The sequence below is a fragment of the Uloborus diversus genome, chromosome 5, assembly GCF_026930045.1.
Source record: "Uloborus diversus isolate 005 chromosome 5, Udiv.v.3.1, whole genome shotgun sequence".
In the NCBI taxonomy this organism is placed as follows: Eukaryota; Metazoa; Arthropoda; class Arachnida; order Araneae; family Uloboridae; genus Uloborus; species Uloborus diversus.
Window position 1 is genome coordinate 74,641,022 of NC_072735.1, and position 17,670 is coordinate 74,658,691.

General features: G+C 31.7%; 1 protein-coding gene across 1 annotated transcript in view; it reads left to right on the forward strand.

The window, feature by feature from the left end:
* The window catches only part of LOC129221905 (exosome component 10-like), a 91,509-nt gene extending 76,135 nt beyond the window's left edge, over positions 1-15,374 (forward strand). The window contains exons 18-21 of the mRNA XM_054856281.1: positions 10,121-10,264; positions 11,175-11,331; positions 13,560-13,612; positions 15,204-15,374. Coding sequence (XP_054712256.1) covers positions 10,121-10,264; positions 11,175-11,331; positions 13,560-13,612; positions 15,204-15,320 — 471 coding nt within the window. The 3' untranslated portion in view covers positions 15,321-15,374. The remainder of the gene's footprint in view (positions 1-10,120; positions 10,265-11,174; positions 11,332-13,559; positions 13,613-15,203) is intronic.
* The last annotated feature ends 2,296 nt before the right edge of the window (positions 15,375-17,670 follow it).

The following is a 17,670-nucleotide window of genomic DNA, read 5'->3' on the forward strand; positions in this document are numbered from 1 at the left end:
ATAATTCACGATCTCTTCCATCCCTTCTGATGTGAAATGATCATCAAAAACCTATTAGAGTCTTTAAAATTTAAAACTATTCGCCAAAACACATAACAAGATTAACATTAGCTTTAAAACTCAAAATAATACTTCAACTGTATAGTTTAAAGCAAACACGCTACTGTAACCCTGCCCTTTAGCGATTGAAGTGTTTTTTTTTTCTGCAATTAAAAATGTTTCGCTAAATATACGATACACAAAAACGTTTGAAAGAACAACCAAAATTCAATAATACGAGAAATGAAATTATTTATATAGATAAGTTACTATCTTCAACTATAAGAACAAAAACAAAGGTTGTAGAAATAAAGAAAACAAAACGCAATAGAAAACTCCTACAAAATCAAATTATTACCTGGGTATTGAAAAAAAAAAGTATCCAAAAATCAGTTGGCTGACCACAACAATCCCGCATTAGCATAGCTATCGACACTGTTGGCCAGCGTCTTCTCGAGTTAACTTACCCTGAAATCTATTAGGAATTCATAGAACTAAGCAATTAATTAAACATTTAATTTGCAATAACAAATATTTCGTGAACTTGATCGAATGGGATAAAAAGTATCCTATGTTCGTCTGTTGGTTCTAAGCTACCTTCCCACCAATTTTCAGCCAAATCAGTTCAGCCGTTCTTGAGTTATAAATAGTTATACTAACACGACTTTCTTTTACATATATAGATGTGTGATGAAATGTTAGAAAAAGAATTTCATTGTTGAGTTGAAACCAGGGGCGCCGACTTGCAAAAATTACTGAGGGGGCTGGACATCTCCGGGGGTTTAGGGTGTTATGTAATCCCTCGGAGGTCCCGCACCCCAAATAAAGGTCAGATTTTTGAACCTTGTTAATGCCATATTTTCTGGTGTGTATAATTTTAACAAACAGTATATGACACGGCGTTTTCAAAGTAAAAGAATCTAAAAATTGGTTTACAAATTTTCTGGTTCAACTTTTAAATCATATCACTTGTCTTAGTAAGAGATTTTTTTGTTCTATTTTATGGGGAGCCGTGCAGTTCCGTAGCTAAGCATTGATATTATAAGGTAGGAAGGACACTTGACTTAAATGGAAAGGCACTCCCAGAGACGCCGACTTTTTTAAAAAATGGGGGGGGGGGGGAACCGGGGGAAATTTCCTAAATTTGAGATGAAAAATAGTGAGTTTTAAAGTTTTTTTTAAGCATTGTAAAGTCATATAATCAACATTAGAACCCCAAAAACTCGACAAGCCTGACACATATTTTTTGGCTTTGAAAAAAGGAAAAAATAATTACAAACACACACAGTATTTTCGTAAAAAGATAATTTAATTTACTCATGTTTTTTTAAGACCAGTTGTTTTTTCATTAGTTATACCGGCTAACATATTCAAGTGTAAACGCAGTCTCTCAATGTCTAGGTTATTTTTGAAAACTCGATTTTTCAAAATTTGTTTCACCTCTGTTAAATAAAAGCAAAGCACTTTAGTTCAACTGCAATGATCTGTGTGAGTCCTGTTGATGTAAACAGCCCAATAATGCAAGATTGCACCATTTCACAAACCTCAATATAAATTGCCTTTGGGATTTTGAAAGCGTGCGGTGAGCTGGCTTCGTTGTTTTCATACTTTGGTATACATCGACTCCGAGGAAGCGAAGGATCATCATTTTGTGAAGATTTTTCTTTTAAACACAATTCCCAAAAGTATTCAAAACTATCACGCCTCCCATTTAATATACAAATCAAACCCTCATATATTTTTTCCAGATCAGCAACACTTAGTATATACTCGCGTATAGGTCGATCTCGCGTATAAGTCGACCCCCCCTTTTTCAGTGAAAAAATATAGAAAAAATCTAAAACCCGCGTATAAGTCGACCCCCATACTTTCCAAAAACATCGCGAATTATTTTCAAAGAAATTTCAAAATAATGAACACATTTATTTACAAATAAAATATGAATTAAATAGGAAAACATTTCTAAAAGCCTTCAAACTCGGATTCCGAGTCGGACGCAAAAAAAAGTTCATTAAAGTCCGCTTCCGTCATCACCGCGTCATCGTATACATCGGCGGCTGCAGAATCGTCAATGATATCAGAGGTTGCGTTCGACGAATCTCACCGGTAAACCGGTAAGTAACCAGTTACTAACCGCGGCGTTCTATGATCAACCGGTTACCGCAGCGGTTACCATTCTAAGCAGTTGATTGGTTGATTTGAGCACGTGATCATTAGCTGTCACGTGATTCACTAACCGGTCGCTCCCGGTCGTGCTCGTCGAACGCACTCTCAGTCTGAATGGCGTGACTGTTGACGATAAATATTTTCATATGTTTCACGATATTTGTTAATTGCTGATTTGATCCTTAATAAAGAAGAATAAAATTATCTTTATTTATGTGTATTATTTAGGTTTTTTAAGTTATTATTTTTGAATAAGTTTACTTTTTCACACGATCAACTTATCAGCAACTACCTGTAACCGCACATCGGCATTTCTCGTAGCTTCCCAGCTCTTGTTGATCGGAAATTTTTTTTCGGAAAATTTGACCCGCTTTCTCGACTTATACGCGAGTACATACGGTAGATGAGCTCGCCGCAGCGCTGCCCTCCGGCAACAGATTTGACCCGTATGTTCGCGCACTGGGACAAATTCTAAGTGTGCTTGCAGCACTATAACACAGTCATTATTCACACTACTCGTTTTCAGTTAACCTGCTTACTACCGTAATAATTATTTGTTTTAACTCATTACTGAATGTATTTTACAAGGTAAACTATCTTCAAACAAGGAAAATAAAAGATAAATTTATGAGTTTAGAAAACATAATATAACTAATACTTTTCTTGATTTATTGAGGGGGCTCTGCCCCCTCAAAAATATTTTTGAGGGGGCTCGGGCCCCCTCAGGCCCCATGGAGTCGGCGCCACTGGTTGAAACAAATATAAATTACAAATCTCAGTCAGCATAGTTAATTTAAAAAAAAAAAGCTTGCATGTTAGAAAATTTAAAATATTTGCATTATTGATAGGAAAAAAACTGTTCTGAACTTTTGCACAGCATTGAAATCTAGGCATGTGGTCATTAGAAATACTTTGTTTAATTTCAGATGCCTAAAGGAATCTCATACCAGAAAATGCAAAAAAAAAAAAATCTTTTATTTAAATTGATTGATTTTTTAATAAGTAAGAAATCAAACTTTAGTTAAAATTAAAAAAAAAAGAGCTGATGTGTGCATTACATGACTTCCTTTTACTCCAATTTAATGATAATAGTGCCTCAGAGTAAGCAAAGAAACACTTTATATATTATTTTCACTCAAAGTTTGTTGCAAACTGAAGCAAAGGAAAGGTTTTATACAATTTTCTAATATTGGCAGTTTTAATGTGATTCAACGGTTAACTCTAAATATGACCAAATTGAAACCAGATTTTAAAAAATGCCAAATTTGTTGCCTTTTTATTTGTTGCCAAGTTGGCAATATATTGCCAAATTATTACACCACTTGAGTTTGCATTGAAATGAACAATGATTTTTCCCAAAAAAGCTTAAAAGACTCCCTTTAAAATATCCGAATGCAACCAAAGTTGGAGGTGCGCAACTAGACCTCACTAGGAGTCTACGTACCAAATTTCAACTTTCTAGGACATACCGCTTTTGAGTTATGCGAGATACATACGCACATACAGGTAGTTATCAAAATAATGGAAACACTCTGTGACAAGTGTGTTGGGAATCGCTACTCTACCATAAATGTTCTGTTGATAAAGGTGCCTTCTGACTCTAATCACTCACACTGGAGAATCCAGATGGTGATTGGGTTCTCTGGTCATTTTTGCTGATATTGTTTGTGTTCGCTTTTTAGACATTACAATCCTCTTCAATACCGTTGGTTTCTTTTACGAAGCTTCTCTTTCCGTCCACTATTTTGCTTTGCCGAGCTTGTCTTACCGCGCTGCGTGTATGCTGTCTTGACTTTAGATACTGTACCTCTAGAAACACTAAAAAGTTGAGATGTTTCAGTTATACTTTCTTCAGCTATACGTGCTCCAACAATTTGGCCTCTTTTAAAATTTGAGAGGTCTGCTATTTCACGTGCTTAAAAAAATCCAAGACGTCCGGAACTTCAGTTAATCCACTATATACTACCAGAATATGTACATTGCTATTTATAAAAAAACCAGATATCTAGTTTTATTCTTTATTACGTATGAAGCACATTCAAAAATGTCACTTTTATTCATAGGTGTTTCCAATATTTTGATAACTACCTGTACATACGTGCATTAGGGTGGTCCTTATATGAGGTTAAAAAATAAAATAGTGAATTTTCAATGGGCCACCCTCTAGTTTTACTCTAGTACATTAAAAAGGGTAAATATAATTCTTTGAGATTTTAAAGAGAAATTTTAAAGGTCGCTGCCACAGCTGAAACTTTTGAATCTTTTGAAAAAATTTCAAAAATTTGCATTTTTAATAAAAACAACACTATTTATTAAAAATTTCTTACAATTTATAATTAAACACCTCTATTAAGATTTTAAAAACTCTTTCAATTAACATAAATAAAAATCCAAATCACAATATATTGCCTTTTAAGACAATAACGTGCTTTTTTTAGAGTCCTGATATTTGCTTCTGAACTGTTTCACTAACAGCAAAAAGTACACCTTTTTTGTAAAAAGTTTATTCTATTCTTCCATTAGTGAAACTTCACGTTCCAATACATTATTTACAACTTTTAATGAACTAACAATTTCTTTACTTTGCTTGTTGGATTCGTCTTTTTATTCTGTCACATCTTTTTGTAAACATTTTGAAGATATACTCAAGGTTTTTAAAAAATGCATTGTGTTGGCTCGATGCAAAATCATTCAAACCCTTTTTACGAACTGCATCTGGATCTATTTGGGCTCTCTTTAAGGGTTTATCATCTCATTTTCTTTTTAAAGCATAGGTTTCAGTCAAGTTTGTAATCATAAGAGTTTCTTTTTAACACTAGAAAGACGGAAGCGGTCATTTTGACCGCAAACGATTTTCAAATGCTCATATTTGCTGCGTTTAATTTTCAAACTCTTTTTCCTTCATTGACTTTTCCTAACTATTTATTAATATCTTACAACAGTATTTTTTTTCACTTTAGGATTATTATTATTGTCGCTATAAATGTTTATACCTAGAAAGACTGACTACGGTCATTTTGACCGCTAAGTGAACCTTTCTTTATGCATCCGTTTTCTTCTTTTTTCTCTTATCAGTTGTGTGTACTATGGACTATTGTTAGTTGTCAGGGTGAGTAATGTTCTTTTGAGCTGCTGTTCAGGTTTAATTCTTTGAACTATTAGGAAAATGCGAAACACCTGCTGGTTGCATAGTTTCAGCTTTCTGCTATCTGTACAGGGGGCAAAGTTGAGAAAGGTAAATTTGAAAAGCATGTGACTGGACACGTGAAATTACTTTGGGTCTAAAAAGAAGTAAATATAAACAGGTAAATTCCAAAAATTTTTGCTGGAGTTGTTTTGTGCACCAAAACATGTGCTTTGCTTGAAGCATTGACGTTTATTTTCTTCCGGTGATAATGAAGTGCTCAGTCACATAATTATCTTCATGATGTCGAGAAGAACCGTTGACAAGCAAAAATTATAGGAACATTAACTCCTGAAACTGTTGCAGATAAATATCTAAAACAGATTATGGTTCGAATGAACAGTCTGACTTATCTGAAGAGAAATATATTCCAAGCGATGAGAATAGTTTGCTTTCATGAGATTATTGTGAATATTTTTCGGAACTAAGATTTGAAGAAAAGGATTGTTCTTCTGAGTTAGAATCAGAAAAAAACCTCGCTAATAAAAACTGATGCTCAAAATATAAAAAATAGTGAAAGAAAAAGGGAAAGGGGACCGAAAACCGAAAAAAAGGGGGAAAATTTCAAAAACAGAACTCTTATTTCTCCAATTTCCTCCAAGTCACCTACACTGATCAATTTTGCTGCATATAAATAGATATCTACCTCAGGAAAAAGATTGACATAGTGTGAAATTAAATTTTGCGGAAATATAACTATGAGCATTTGTTCGAATTGCCTAAAAAAAAAAAAAGTTAATGGCTAATATATAGGTGACGTGATAACATAAGTATTTCGAAATACTGTAAAAGATAGTAATGTACGTTATCTTGCGATATTAAGATATTTTTTAAACCAAACACATGCATAGTTCATCATAGTACTTGTTAGTTATTACATGCTAAGAAAATTTCCTCTTTTTTGTACAAATTTGCTCTTTCTCAATGCCAATTGTGTAAAGCATGTGTATTTCACTTGATCGAACATAAAATAAAAAAAAAGCCATCTGAGACTTATTTGCAGACTATATTACGATGAAATTGTTAAATTAAACTCGGATATGATAAAACAAATCTTTTCTATGGTTAAAAATCCCGAAAGGAGGAAATTTCCAATCTTTTAAGTATGGCGGTCAAAGTGACCGCTGCTCGTCTTTCTAGGTATACGCAAAACGCCGTCTTTCTAGTGTTAAAGTGTCCTTCATCTTCCCTTTCATTTCTTGAGGAACACAATCGTCGAAAAACGTTACAGCTACGAGCTCCTCTGATAGATACCACAAATGGTGAACAAACTTGTTCATTGAACACTTTGAAACCTCATAATTGATTATTTCATACTTTTTTAGGCTTTTTAAGAGTTGCAAAATAAGCAGTTGCTTCTGTAAATCAACCCTTTACATAGCATTTTACTACAAATGAGCATATGTTGCAAATGCCAGCTTTTTCTTGTTCGGAAAGTTCAAATTGATCTTTAAATACTTAAATTTTAAGAGTTTTAATAGTTTTTCCATCGGGCATGATCTAACTCCTCTGGAGCTCTGAAGTGTGTTCCCCTTTTGGGAGTTCCTAAAAAGAAATATGATAGTCAAATCTAAAAGTTCTTTGTAGTCGTCTCGAGATTCGAACTGTTTAAGTTGATTCTTGGCAAACTCAACGATATCTGGTGCATTTTGCATTACTTTCTCGTGGATAAAAACATCAAGTATGACAGTTTGAAAACTACTTGGATTGATGGAGCTCCAAAAATGTTTAAATCGTTTGAATATCAGTATTTCAGGCCCTATTGATGATCCAATATTTTAAACCACAACAGCCTCATGCATTATTTCAAGAACATAATAGTGACAAGCCATCCAGAAAAAATCTCTGTTCAGTTTTTTTCTCAATGAGGACACATGCTCTTTTTGTGGCCCTGTGTTCTTCAAAGTTGTATCAAAACACAGGCATTTGACTTGGTCACTGATTTCCCAGGATTCTAGGGTTACACAAACAAAGGAAAACTATTGCTTCTCCTGTTCCCGATAGGAGTTTCGGCACCAAAATTAATCGTTCCTTTTCCTGAAACAATGATTGGTATTCGATCAACTGTTTCACTACCTACAATATCTTCTAAAAGTTTTCCATCAAAGTGAACGACTAAAGAAACATCATCTGAGAATTTACTTTTCAAATATTGGACTGCGTTCTTCCTGCTTTTCGTTCTGAAACACCTAATAGTGGATTTGTTTAAGTTATGTTCCGATGGATCACAACCTACGCTTTTAAGCATTGTTGTCAAAACAACAGCTGCTTTTCTATCACTCAACTTTGCTACATCAAGACTCACAGCAGCATCATTATTTAGAACGTCCTTTCTACCTCTTTTTCTTTTGCAAGGGGGTAAGTCGCACTATAAACTTTGGTCTGCATTTTAAGAACAGCTGTAACTTTCAAACAAGTCACATTTACCTTCATTTTCCTCTAAAGAAGTTGGTACTAGTTCAAACAGCAGTCTTGTATTTTCTTCCTCATGTTGCTTCATTTTTTCGAAACTAATCTGTTTTTTCTGGGAGGGGGCCCTACAGAGCTTGTTGCAGTGGGGGCCCAAAATTTATAGATCCAGGCCTGGAGGGGTAAGACTTCTTGTGTAAACAGCAGGTGGTATTGAATTTTTATTTATGCATTTTTTAGTTTACAGTAAAATTCATTTGAATTTTGGGGGGAAAAAAAGCTGAATTTGCGCAACTTTAAAACTCTGTAGCAACTCCTAAAGTGCATTTTTTTTGCCTGAAATTTTTGTGGAAGTCTTATTTTAGGCCGTAAACAAAAATGAGAGTGTGGCCTGTTCAAATTTCAAAAGTTCATTTTTAAGGACCACCCTAACGTACATACAGACGTCATGGGAAAATTTATTGTTATTAACTCAGGGATAGTCAAAATGGATACTTTGGATGTCTATACATTCTTAGGCATATATCCACGTGTGGTCAGGTTGAAAAAAAAAGCTCAATATTCATTCAGGGGCTAGCAAAGTGCAAATTAAGGCCGGTTTTTGAGTGAAAATTTTTTCGCAAATACAATACTTCCTTTTTTGTAAGAGGAAGTAAAAAATCTTTTTTTACCATTTCAGTTTTACTGAATAATGTGTTTTATGATCCATTAAAAATACTCTCTGGTTCAAGTAATATCTTTTGTTAGGTTTCTATTAGTAGATATTCTTAACACTAGAATTACGGGAGGGGTCATTTTGACCCCAATCAAACTCTTTTTGCTAACTGCTAATCTGTATTTTCATAAAAAGCTTAATCCTTCCTTGACTTTTCCTAAATCACTGTGCTGTGTAATAATAAGAAGTTTTCAAGAAAATGGTAATTCTTTTAATAAGGGTTACAATTTATATTGCAGGCAGGTGTTATTTTGACCGTTTTGAGAAAAAAAAGAATTGCGAATACACTTACTGGTGCCGAAACAGAGCAGAATCTGAAAAATGTCTCTTAGAACATATCATTTTAGGAACTTGAAGCATTTATAATGTTTTGTACATAAAAGGAAACATTAACCGCTAGCTTCTGAAATGCAATTGAAACAGCGTAGGTTTTTAGAAGGGCATTTTAAACTTTTTTAAAAATATTTCATTATGTTCCATGAAAATCCCTAAATTTTTAAAATAAACTGCTTTTATTATAAATATGATAATTTTAAACTAATTTTTACAGATATTTTACATTATGTAGGGAACTATGCAGATTTCTTCTCAGGGGTCAAAATGACTGCCATCTTATTTCTAGGTATAAAAATATCACCGTAATTCTAGTGTAAAAAAGTTTTAAGCTGCTAATTTGCAATAAAATTTTCTGTACTTCGTAGTGTATGAACTTTAGATTCTAGTATCCATTAAGGGCTTTTAAAACTGTATTATTTGGTGCTGTTCATTACATGAGAGCATCTAAATTAACCGATTGTCTTGAGGTTGTTCTAAATTTCAACTTTTCTTACATTTAAATGAACTGGTAGGTGTATTAGACAAATATTCAGTATAATGTTTCATTGTTATAGAAAAAATAACATTTTTTTTTTGAGATCAAAAGTGATTACATGAAATAAAATACAGAATTTTAAAAATAAAAACATTTGAATAAATAAATAATAACAAGAAAAGGTAATGAAATAAAGTAGTCTTGTGATTTTTGTTTCTTTTAACGAATTCAGTATATGCATACTGTTTGATATTTTAAACGGCAACCTTCCTCGAATTTGCGTCAGGTCGCTTCGGATTTTATCAAAATAGGGGAAATATTGGTAAGAGATAACGAATGTGAGGGGATTTATTTATTAATTTTTTTGTTTTGTTTTCTTTTCCGTTGAATTCATTTATTAGAAGCATTGGTTTAAGTTGGCTTTTTTTTTTTTAAGTTATTCCCCTTCCTTATCAGTAAATCAGAAATGTTGCCATGGTACATTTTCTTAATCAAGTTCTCCCCCCTTTTCAAAATAGAACCGTTCAACGGTGCTAGTCGGGGCTTTCGAGGTCGGGCAGTACTTTGGAAAAAGTCTCAGTATTTTCTTATTTTTTTAATTAAAAGAGAGATTCTGTAAAGTGTAACATCCGGTCTCTTGAGTATAAATTGCAGAGATGGAACTCAGAATAATTATTATGTGTTCTATAGTAAATATAAAATCTGGTTTTGAGTTGTGTATGTGTTTTACATTTAAATTTTAAATTTCTCATGTTTATTGCTTTACTTACTATTGCTTAATTTTTTGATTATTTAGGGTGATGTGAGTGACAATCAAAATGATGTTTCAACAAATTCCAATCAAACTAGTTGCTTGGAAGAAAGTCCAGACCACAAAAAAGAAAAATCCTCATCAAAACCACCTGCTGCAAAATATGAATCCACACCACTACAAATAAAGGTTATGAATTTATTATCAGTAGAAGATATATTGCTTTTTTTACCTGTATTTTGATTAACTCAAGCACTTCTTAGGTTTCTTCTATCTTACATCAACTTAGAAAATTTTATCAATCTTGCAACTTCAGTTATTTTCCTCCAAGCATCAAAAAGTTGTTTTTTAATAACAAAATGAATAAGTATGTAATAACCAATATTTTCCAAATCTTGATTACTTGGAAAACTCTATACCTCTATTTTTTTTCTCACTTAAGAGTTTCAAGAGTTTGAGATTGCACTGTATTTAAAATGCTCAAGTCTAAATGTCAAGCATGATGACACATTATCAGTCAAATTAATTTCCCAGCTTGTGTACATATGAATTGAAATGCAAAGTCGCTTCTATTCATTAATTGTGACGATTTCCTATCAAGAACAAAAATATTTCCTTTGCTAAGAATATATATTTTGCTTCTAATAATATTTTACTATCAAATTTTACGGGGTTCCTTGATTGATCAAAAAGCAATGGGCCTGACTGTTGATCCTTCTATTCTGCTTTTGAATTTATGATTTGTCTTATGTGTGTATCAATTAGAAAACTATTTCAGTGGTGTAGTTATTTAGAAGTACTTAATAACATTCTAAACTACTGGGCTTATATTTTTTTCATTTTAGTTTTTTCGGTTTTTACGCAGTCGTCTTTTTTGTTTTTATTGAATAATTATTTTTTTATTTATATTTGAATCTTGTTTCAAGAAAATTAGAAGAACAATTTTTAAAGTGTTACAATATTTTGTTGAAATCCCATTATATTACATTAATATGCTTAAAAAATAAAATAAAAATAAATTTAGTTGATTTGCTATTTTGTTACATCACAGCTTTAAAAAAAAAATATATTTAACTTATATCAGATTTCATTCATTCAGACATCCAAGAAGAAGAAAAAGAAAAAGCCATTGCCTGATGTGTCTTTAATTGTACCATCTCCTCCTCAAAATAGAAGTGAACCTGAAATTGTAACAGTTGAAGACGATAGCTTTCAGCCCTATGATTATAGCCAGACAGATTATGGATCTTTTACAAGTAAATAATAGTCTTTAAAAAATCTTCAAATTTAATTTAAGAACATTGAAAGTACAGCTCATGGATGAATTAAGGGATTGAAATTTCTTATTGTCATAACAATGTCACCTGGCCCGTGCTGACCCAGGGAGACAGGCGCATGTCTCCCCCTGCACCGTGTGCCCGAGCTACTCTTAACCAACAATAGAAATTAGGCCAGCATTTAATTTTCATGCACAAATCAAAGTTAAAAAAAATATTTAATTCAATTGTATTCCTCTATTTCTTTAGCTGGAAACTTAAGGTGTTAAACTTAAAGGGATTCGAGCTTCATAATTCACCTTAAAAAGATTGTATGACATTAAAAGAACCGGTTAACTATGAACATTTCATAAAAATGGAGTTTTAATATCCTGGATTTTAAATTGTCTGCAGCCATGCACAGAAATATTTTTTTTGAGCTCTTGTTTCAGACATTTATAGTCTTTGAACTTATTTAATATCTTGGTTTGATGGGTCAATTTAAAATTGTAATATTATTCTATACATTTAATAAAATAAGATTTTTATTGGTCTGTGTTTCCCAAAGCAGAATACTACTAAATTTGCGATGTACATCGCAGAACAGATGTTTGAGCTGCAGAACAATTCTGTTCAAATGAGAGAGGAAAACTCGGACAAATGTTCTGCAGAAAATCATTTTAGAAAAATCTGTAGCATTTCTGCACAAATGGCAGATTTTCTACAAATAGGCTTCAACTAAAGATATTGTTCTGCAGATTTCTTCAAATTAGAAGATAATATGAAATTCTCGCAAATTTCTCTTATTCGGCTGAAAGCTCGCACTAAATGTCGGAATTTTATGTGTCATTTGCAGAAACTTTAGATTTACTTCGAACTTAAAGAAATCTGCAAAATTTGTGCAACATTAAGATATTTTCGGAAATTCTACAGATTTTTGCAGATTTATGCCCTTAATTGCCATATGGGAGGAGATTTTTCTGGAATTTAAGCTTTTTATGTTTGTTTTGTAAACTTTACTTCCTTGTTTCACTTTTTTAGACCTCATACCAATCCTGTATTTCTTGTAAATCTGAAAAGATTCTAATTTTTCTTGCATTTTTGGTTCCTTATTTTTCCCGAATCGATCTTCATTCGCTGCAATTTCTGCCATAAAGGTATGTTTTGAAAACATGCCAACATTGAAACACTTGTCTAGCGAAAAATTAGGTGTCTTGCTTGAGATTTCAATCCTTTAACATCATGAATATATTTCAATTAATTTGAAAGTTTTGAGGTATTTTATTATACGCTGTTATAACTCGTACGAAAAAAAAGTAGTTTGACACCCAGACTAGGATTTTAGTAAAGCTTTACTTTTCTTATGCATGTGGAGAATCTTACATGGTTTAAGTTTTACAGCCTATTCAAGTTTTGGGGATTTATAGTTTTCTTTCATGATCAACTGATTTTGTAACGTTTCTATGTGTACAATGCTAGAAGTACTAGCAGAACAATTTCGGGCAGATAATTTTATGCTGCAAAACATCACCAAGTATTATTCTTTAAAGTGTGTGTGACGTGCTTCCTTGAAAATCAGTAAGGCCTAGGAAGATGAAATTTGGTGTGGCTGAATTTCATCTTCCAGGGGCAGTTTTTGCCGATAGTGTGCACCTCGGAACTTGCTTTTAGATATGAGAAAAATAATTTTTGCACTCTAATGTAAGAAATTTAATTTACAATATGATGAACAAAGAACTTTGAAGATAGACGTATTTTTCAATATATTTTTTAAATGAATTTTTGGAAAAAGGCTTTAGTTCCCATCTTTTGACATGGAATGACATGAATTTCACATGCAATTGTAGAGGCGGAAGATATATTTTGTTTTTCTTAAAATTTTGCCCATGTAACATACCTTCCTGTATACAACTTTTACGCACTAAGGCAAAAATAAAATTCAAAAATAAATTTTTATGCTCCGCTCTAATGTACATTCTGAACGTAATGTGATTAAAGATACCACAGATAAATGTTATCAGACAAGATCTTGCCAAGCTGCAAGCAGGCTGGCTTGAGTAACTAGTTGTTGAATTTGATTAATTAAAAATATATTGTATGATCACAGTCTAATTCTATACAGCATTTCAAAATATTTTTTGTTCTCCTGTAATTCAATGCAAAATTATTTTATTAAAAAAAATTGTACTGAGAAATTAAAGTTATATGTATTTTTGTTTGCCTTAAAGGTAGTAAAAATTCAAAAGGAGCAACTGAGCAAGAGCACAAGAAAAATTCTCAGGTAACAAAATAATAATAATACCTTAGTAGAATTAAATATCTTTTAGAATTCTATATTTATTAAAAACAAAATCTGAAGGTATGAAACTTTTTATTTAGCTCCTTTTTTCTATCCAAACGTAGAAAAAAGTCCCACTTGAACTTTTATGTTTGAAAAGTTTGAACTAAAATTTGGTTCATTCAAAAAAAAAAAAAAAATTTTTTTTTATCTATGCTGCATTTGACATCTATAAATGAGGAGACTAAACATAAGTATTGATATGTTCTATGATTAAAAGATGATCAATCTTCCATAATGGAAAAACACAAAATGATGAGGGGATTGAAATTTAGTCAAACTTATGATCTACTGAGTAAAACTAGTATTAGTAATAACATTTTAACAACTCATTCATGATTAATATTCGTTTATTTCCTTATCAATCAATCATCAATTATAGCACATGTTTTAAATTTAATCTGAATTATTAAAGTTGCTAAACAAATTCAATTTGTAACTTGATGCATGACACTAATCATTCATGAAGTGCTGAAATATTTTCAAAAAAGAAAACAGCCAACACATGAATGACATGCAAGTTTTCATTTTAAACCATGCTCACAATGAATTGATGCAGAACAATAACCAATGAAAGTGAGTTCTGCGTAATAGCATCTGACATTAAATCTGAACTATGTGTACATTAGTTGTTTAAAATTTCCATACATATTTTTTTAGCACTTTCATATTTTGCATGTTCATTCATTTTTTCAAAAAACGCTTTGCTACATTGTGAAATTCCCTGTAAATTTAACAAACATCAGTTTCTATAAAAAATAACTAAAACTTTTTTAACTAGATAAATTCATGAAATTCAATATTGTATGTATTATTTCTCAAAGGTGTTTTTTTTTTTTTTTTTGTGGGAATGCTATAAACTTATTTTTTCAGAAACTTATATTGCAAAGTTCATGGGATTAATACTCCCATGAGCCAGAATATATAATCTTAAAGGATTTTGAACTACAGTTCTGATGTTGCATTAAAATCGGAAAATGAAATTTAACGTGTCAAATCACAGTATCATGTATATTATTTCTTAAGTGTGTTTTTTTGTGGATACACCATTACTGCTTCATCCATTTTCATGGGTGCGGTATCATTTTAAAGATTTTTTCACTGTTATTAGTGAAATATAAACAAAACATTCTGGCTTTTACTTGAAAAATTACCCTTAAAAGCTGGATTTTTGTATTCCTGCTGTTGAACACAAATACTTCACTCGGGTCTACTAGTTTTTCTGATAGATTTTTACCTAAGCTTTTAAAAACATTTTAATGAATATTCAGAAAAGCTTTAATTTAAGGCTTTTGGCAGCAGCCTTGCAGTATTAAACTCTACAGAACAACCATAGTATTCTCAGGTTTGCTACCAGGAGGGTTAAGGCATTGTTGTGTAAAAAATATATAAGTGCAGTTAAAAATTTAATTAATAAATAATTTTTAGTTGAAAAAAAAATTTTTATTGCACTTACAGTTTAATCCTGTAAAGTCAATGTTGAAATCTTGTTTTTATGTTTTCAATTTTCATAATTTGTTTGCATTTTTTATAGACTTATGGAAGGCACTATGGCAAAAAAAGAAAACATGCAAAACAGGCAACATTTGGTGCAGAATCATCATCCTCTGGTTCATGGAAAAATACTTCAAAATGGCCAAAAAACAAATAACATCTGTGTATATATATTTTATTAAATTTTATACATTATTTAAAACAATGCCTTGAAGCAGTTTTTACTACAAAATTTCAGCTAAAAGTTTAGCATATTGAACATCCCACAATATTGGTACGCATGCTTTTCCCCTGAAGTTCCCTTACATTTAAAAAAAAAAAAAAAAAAAAAAAAAAAACTTTATCTAGAACATCAAAGGCCTACATTCCTGTATGTCAATATCAATTTCTTTCTACCATATCTTTCTCGATTGACTTAAGTTTCAATTTCAACTCTTTTAGCAAGTGCACCAATTCTTCAGAAACAAATCTGTTTTTATGTGAGAGTGGAAAATCAATTAAATATAAAAACAATATCAAATTTATTTTCTAAAACTGTTAGGCAATAAAAATTCAAGGAATATTTTTTAATCGTTAAATTTTTGAAAGGATGAATTAAAATATTATACAAATAAAGTACAATAAAACATTGCTACAATAGAAAGTTTTAAATCTAAGTATGGAAAAATAAATAAAGTAAGAATGATTTTTTTACCATAGCTTATAAAGGTCGAGCTTATTTTTGTGCAGTAAAAATGGCATATTTCATAGTGGCTACTAATTCATAAAATATATTCTGTTCATTGTTTCTTCTAAATCTGGATTAAAAATTTTTAAAAACGTTTTACATTCACCAGCAACTACAAAGAACGAATGCAAAGGCCACCATATGCAAAATTTTAAAAAGGGGGAGGGGGGCTCGGATATTTGCCCCTTGTTTTTAGCAGGATATTTTTCCCATTCAAACTGATTTCATTACAGATTAGAGTTATTAAAATTTGACATTTTTAATAACTTATTCATTATTTGCTGGAGAAGAAATGTTTTTAAATTCTAATTTCCAAGGTGGGGGCGGGGGAGGAGGAGGCTTGAGCCCCCACTTGCCCCCCGATATGGGCGCCCTTGAATGGAAGTAAATCTGCATTTCTTACATAAAGCATTTGTTCAACTTGGTGCAGGAGAAATTGATGAAGTCAAGACCCCAGTGTTGGCTATTCACGATGGTTCAAGTATTAGTTGTCAGGGGTCTGTCCAGGAATTTTTACAGGGTCCATGTTTTTGTGAAAAATCTAATAATTTTGTGAAAAACAGAATAATTTTGTGTAAAATGAAAATTTTTGAAACATCAAAATTTTTTGGGAAAGGCTTTTTTTTTTTTTTTTTTTTGTGAAAAATAAAATTATTTTGTAAAAACAAAAATTAATTTACAAATATTAAAAAATGAGTTGGGGGGGGGGAGGGATGGCTCATGGCGCAAACTGCGGCAATGAAATGATTTGTTGGGAGTTTATGGTATTTTTTCTCTTTTCTAGGGAGATTATATCATTTTTAAAGGTTTTCAAAGCAATGGGGAGGCATCATTCTCCAGGGGACGGTCAGCCTTGATGTATCAGTATCTATATACTGTTCCACATCTTGTTAAATTGTACTAGGAGTATTTCCTGAAGATGTATGGAGAGTAAAAACTTAAAATAATTGAAATAAAAATAAAATTCAGGCAGCGGTTCAGTATTTAACTTTTTGGCACATAAAATTTTTACAGAGCATGGAATTTTGTTTAAAATTTAAGTTTAACCAAAATAAGTACAAATTTTATTTGTTTACCTCTGAATAAAGCGTATTAAACATCAGAAATGCAAAAAATTCAACTCTTATAGCGGATGCAAAAAGATTGAATGTCTATCAACATAGTGGCAGCAAAAATAAAATTAAACCATCGATTCAGCGTTTAACTTCTTGACAATCTTAAAAAAAAACGCAATTCTGTTAACTAAGGATTTCAATAAAAATAAAGAGAATTTTGATTTGTTTGCCCAGTAACAAAGCTTAGTTAGCATGAAAAATGAGTAAGATTCGATTGTCATACCAGATGCAAAGAGATCAGGTTTTAAAAAATGTAGGCATCAAAAGTAAAAAACGGCAAATAAAAGACTTTTAAGTAAAACAATTTTAGAACTGCATTTTAAAAGGTTTACATGATGAATATTTTCGCCGAAAATTCAGAGTAAGAAAAAAAAGGAGGTGGGGAGATGAGCACAACGGCAATACCAGATTCCAGGTATTGACACAGGGAAAAATACAGAAATTTCGGTTTATAACCGGAGCAAAAATTGCCAAGCTGGTAAAATGTTAGGAATATTTTTCAATGAAAGCCCTGTAAAAGGTTGAACATTAGACGTTATTTAGCATTAATGTTAATTTTATAGCTGGTAACCATATCTGAAGCAATCGCATTTCTTCTCCACCCCATAGCTATTCATTAGCAGTAAGTTCAATTCGCTGATATGTGTTATTATTGTTTAGATTGA